A 5,019-nucleotide genomic window follows, 5' to 3' on the forward strand; every position below is an offset into this window, starting at 1 on the left:
ATTAGGAAATAAGTGAAAGCTAATTACAAGAAGTAAAAAAATACACAAATATCATAATAGAGAATGTGTGTGTAGTACTTTTTATAGTGTAGCTTTGATCACCCTATATCACAAGCTGGTCACTTCACTTCACATACTGATCACTTGTTAACAATGTAAATATAGACCTATTGATTCTCTTTTTAAAAATTTGACCCCCACCTCTCCCCATAAAATAATAGTTAATTTTTAGATTATTGACATCATATGTATTATATTTATTCTGTATCATATATTTGTGTACTAACCAATTCAAAAATCATTTGGTTCTTTTATTTAAATAATGCACACTAAACAATGAAATATTTTAACAATAATTTAATTCATAATAAATAATATAAATACACCATCATATATTATTATTATAATGAATTATGTATTACATATTTTTTTAAGTATATTTAAAAAATTGGCAGCTCCTGGTCTGTTTATAGCTTTGGAAATTCTCAATATCTATTTTTAAATCACATCTTACTAAGTAAACAGATTAATAGAACTTCTGGTATCTGCCAAAATTTCTGTTATTTTACTATTAACATGTTGTTTAAGCTATATAATCACAACCAACTCAAACATTTTAAATTGTTTTTTAAATCAGTAGTTCAATTATAAGTAGCAGAGCAGCATGGAGAAGGAAACAGATGATTTAGCTGCCATTTCAACTGTAGTAGATAGCAGTTCAAATGAATCAACAGAATTTTCAACTTCTGAAGATTTGAAACAAGATCTATTAAAATTAATTTCATCTTCTGATGGCATAAAAACAGAATTAACATTTTTGACTTCCCATGATATAAAACCCAACATGACTTTTTTAACTTATCAAGCGGTTACACATGATGTTATTTCAGAATTTTCAGCTTCTAAAAACATCAAAACAGAATTAAAATTTTCATCTTATGAGGACACTAAACCGAACATGACATTTATAACTTCTCAAGATGTTAAACCTGTTGTTACACCAGAATTTTCCTATGCTGATACCATAAAAACTGAATTGTCAACCTTTTCATCTTTTGATGATGTAAAACACATTACATTTACAACTTCTCAAGATGTTGAACCTGGTGTTACAACAGCATTTTCAACTGGTGAATCAGTATGTTCCACATCTAAAGATACAGAACTAGAATTAGCAACTTTATCAACTAGCAGAATTTTAAAACCAGATTTATTGACAAAAAAAGTTCATTTGGTATTAGTATTAGATAAGCTATATGAATGTGTTATTTGTCATAAAAGGTTTGCACACAGATCTGATTTAAATGCACATAAGAAAGTTCATACATGGGAAAAGCGTCATGAATGTGATGTTTGTCAGAAAAGTTTTTCTAGAGGCTATGATTTAAGTAATCATAAAAAAGTTCATTCGGGAGAAAAACCACATGAATGTGATGTTTGTCATAAAAAGTTTAGTCAGAAGACAAATTTATTAGTACATCACAAAAATGTTCATTCAGAAGATAAGCCATATGAATGTGATGTTTGTCATAAAAAGTTCTCAGACAAATATTATTTTAGTAAACACAAAAGAATTCATTCAGAAGATAAGCCATATGAATGTGACATTTGTCATAAAAAGTTCTCAGACAAAAATTATCTTAGTAAACACAAAAGAATTCATTCAGGAGAAAAGCCACATAAATGTGATATTTGCCATAAAGAATTTTTTCGCAATAGTAGTTTAAGTAGACATAAAATAATTCATTTATATCATCCTGGAGATAAGCCATATGAATGTGATGTATGTCATAAAAGGTTTGCACAAAGTTCTATTTTACATACACACAAAAGGGTTCATTCAGGAGAAAAGCCATATGAATGTGATATTTGTCATAAAAGGTGTTCTCAAAGATCTAATTTAAGGCTACACAGAAGAGTTCATACAGGAGAAAAGCCTTATGAATGTGAACTTTGTCATATTAGATATTCTCGAAAATCTAGTTTGAATATACATAAAATGGCTCATGTAGAAAAAAAAGCCTTATGAATGTAATGTTTGGCGTAAAATACTTTTTCATAAAAATATTTCAACTAGTCATTATAATATTCAGTCAGGAGATTTACCATGAATCCTTAAGTCTCACAACTTTCAGTTTCTATTGCTTGAAAATTCGCCAAACAGTTATATAGCATTCACATTTTAAATTTGAAGGAAAGAAAGGCTAAAGCTACAGCAATTTGTTATTGTTTTTTTGTCTTGTTATTGTTATGTCCCTTGTGTTACATATATGTTAATGATGTATTACATAAATGTTAATGATGTATTACATATATGTTAATGATGTATCTTGAATGTCTTGTTTCTGTGTGGTGATGTCTTGCTGATGATGCAGTGAGTTTTCTATGAATGGAGTCTTGAGAGAAGACAAATAGGCCTACTACATAAAGTGTTGAAGCTAACATGATAGTTTTCTACTGTTATATTCCAAGTGCTAAATAAAATAAGAAATATAAGTTACAATAGTTATAGTTTAAAATATTGTATCTTATATTAGAATGATTTATGCTTAGTCGTATTTAAATTTTGTATTAAATAATATATGTGAAAGTGAAATGTCAATGGACTGTAACTTTAAATCAATCAAAATTGCTACAACTTATGTCAATATGTATGTATATTTATATTTTATTTCTACTAAAGTGAAATGTTAATGTTGATTGTAACTTTAAATAGATTAAAATTGCTAAAACCTGTCATTATTGTCATGTCAATATCTATATATATTTAAAAATGTTCATTATACACCACTATCTGTATGTTAACATAAATTACAATGAGGCCCATGTGTTTTGAATGCTGGGGTGTGTTTACCCTCCTGTTATGCTGCAGAGTGCAATGCCTTAACATATCAGGTAGTTGAAGGTCAGACAACAAAGGCTTAGTTGGACACTTGATATTAGACAATTTATCACTTGTTTTAATACTTTTCTTCTGATTATATATATGAGAAAAAGTAAAGAAAACAGCTACTTTCCTCATATTCAACATATTTCAAAACATAAAATATATAAATGTTAACCTGTCCAATCTAGGGTACTGTCAACTAAAACAGATTGAATGAGTATATGCAGTTGATTCTATTCTTACTCAATAATGTCCCTATGACTTCATCATAATTAAATGTAAAATAAAGCAATTGTTGAAATTATTAACTGCACATAAAAAAGTTCATTCATTAGTTAAATCATATGAATGTGAGGTTTGTCATAAATAGTTCTCAGACAAATATTATATTAGTAAACACAAAATAATTCATACTGGAGAAAAGCCACATGAATGTGAGGTTTGTCATGAGACATTTACTCACAATTATAGTTTAAGTAGACACAAAAGTGTTCATTCCTATGTAAGATAGGAAAAAAATTAAGTTAATTAAAAAGTCTAGTGACAATTTTAGCGCAATTTCCTTATGTTATCTAAAAATAGCTCTGTCGTAGCGTAAAACAAGAGCAGGGTTAGTAAAACCATTGGTTAAAATATATGTTTTATTTACAATAGTTACATGACTAAAAACCATTGCGCGCCTAGCTACTGAACGTGATGACGCAGCCATTGAACGTGATGGCGCAGCTATTGAACGTGATGACGCGTGTGGTGTGGTTGGATTAAAATGCCTACTAATTCGGTCCAAATTTTAATTAATTCAAAATTTTTTTTGTGACCGAACGAAAGGATATTTTTGAAAACTTTGTTCGTCAATATTGTTCTAAATTATGGCAGGAATCGATTGGCACATGTTTCAAGTCGCTAAGTGGTCTGGTTGCCGAGATATGGAACAAAAACTGCATTTTTTCCGAGTTTTTTTGGCTTTTCCGGGAAATCCATGAAATAAACCCGGAATTTTTATGGCATATGTTCATCCTCGTAACTTGATTAACATAATTGCTTTTGGAACTAGTCCTCGATATTGCTTCGTTGAGGAGGAGATACGACTTAAAGCTGCGGACACACATTCATTCATCCATCCAGAAATAACGGGTTAATAAACGCAATTCTCCAGAATGGAAATTGCGCTAAAAAGACTATAAAAAATTAATTCAGGACCAAAGCCACATAAATGTGATGTAGATACGTTATAAAATGTTTGCTCAAAAGGAAGTTATTACTTCACAAAAATATTCATTCTGGAGAAAAGCCATACGAATGTCATGCTTGTTATAAAAAAAAATTCACAAAGGTAGACATAACAAAATTCATTTTGGAGTTAAAATGTGAAATGTTATAACTTGTTTGTTTTAATATTTTTTTCATGAATAAATTGACCATACATGGGCATAGAGATTTTCATTATATTTTAAACAGTTGTCATGTGATTTTTTAAAACAATCAGTTTGTTTTCTGTCTTAAAAATGTAATACTCTTGAATGTGATGCTTGTCATTTAAAGTATTTTTTTTTATATTTAAAAAAACAACATAAAATGTTAATTCAAAAGTTTTACATACAGTTCTAACTGAAATAGACACAAATAAGTTCATTTAACAGATGAACTACTTGGAAGTGATGGAGAAATAAATTGTTTTTCTGAAATGAGTAATTGATCACTACATAAAAATGGTAACCGGAAAGAAGCGCTACGGAAAAAAGCGCACACGGAAAAAGCGCAAAGAGAAAAAAGCGTACACAGAAAAAAGCGCAAAGAGAAAAAAACGCAAACAGAAAAAAGCGCAAACAGAAAAAAGCGCACACGGAAAAAAAGCGCAAACGGAAAAAAGCGCAAAGAGAAAAAAGCGCAAACGGAAAAAAGCGCAAACAGAAAAAAGCGCACATGGAAAAAAAGTGCAAACGAAAACAAGCGCAAAGAGAAAAAAGCGCAAACGAAAAAAAGCGCAAACAGAAAAAAGCGCACGCAGAAAAAAGCGCAATCAGAAAAAAAGCGCAAACGGAAAAAGCGCAAACAGAAAAAAAGCACAAACAGAAAAATGCGAAACCAGAAAAAACACAATGAAAAATGTGCAAAAGAGAAATTTAGCACAA

The 5,019-nt window shown here is 29.7% G+C and overlaps 1 protein-coding gene across 1 annotated transcript in view; it reads left to right on the forward strand.

Moving 5' to 3' along the window:
• The window catches only part of LOC131927131 (zinc finger protein 62 homolog), an 11,889-nt gene extending 9,256 nt beyond the window's left edge, over positions 1 to 2,633 (forward strand). The window contains exon 3 of the mRNA XM_059282802.1: positions 656 to 2,633. Coding sequence (XP_059138785.1) covers positions 656 to 2,029 — 1,374 coding nt within the window. The 3' untranslated portion in view covers positions 2,030 to 2,633. The remainder of the gene's footprint in view (positions 1 to 655) is intronic.
• The last annotated feature ends 2,386 nt before the right edge of the window (positions 2,634 to 5,019 follow it).

The sequence above is a fragment of the Physella acuta genome, unplaced genomic scaffold (assembly GCF_028476545.2).
Source record: "Physella acuta isolate Inbredline_101_S28 unplaced genomic scaffold, ASM2847654v3 ptg000087l, whole genome shotgun sequence".
NCBI lineage: Eukaryota > Metazoa > Mollusca > Gastropoda > Physidae > Physella > Physella acuta.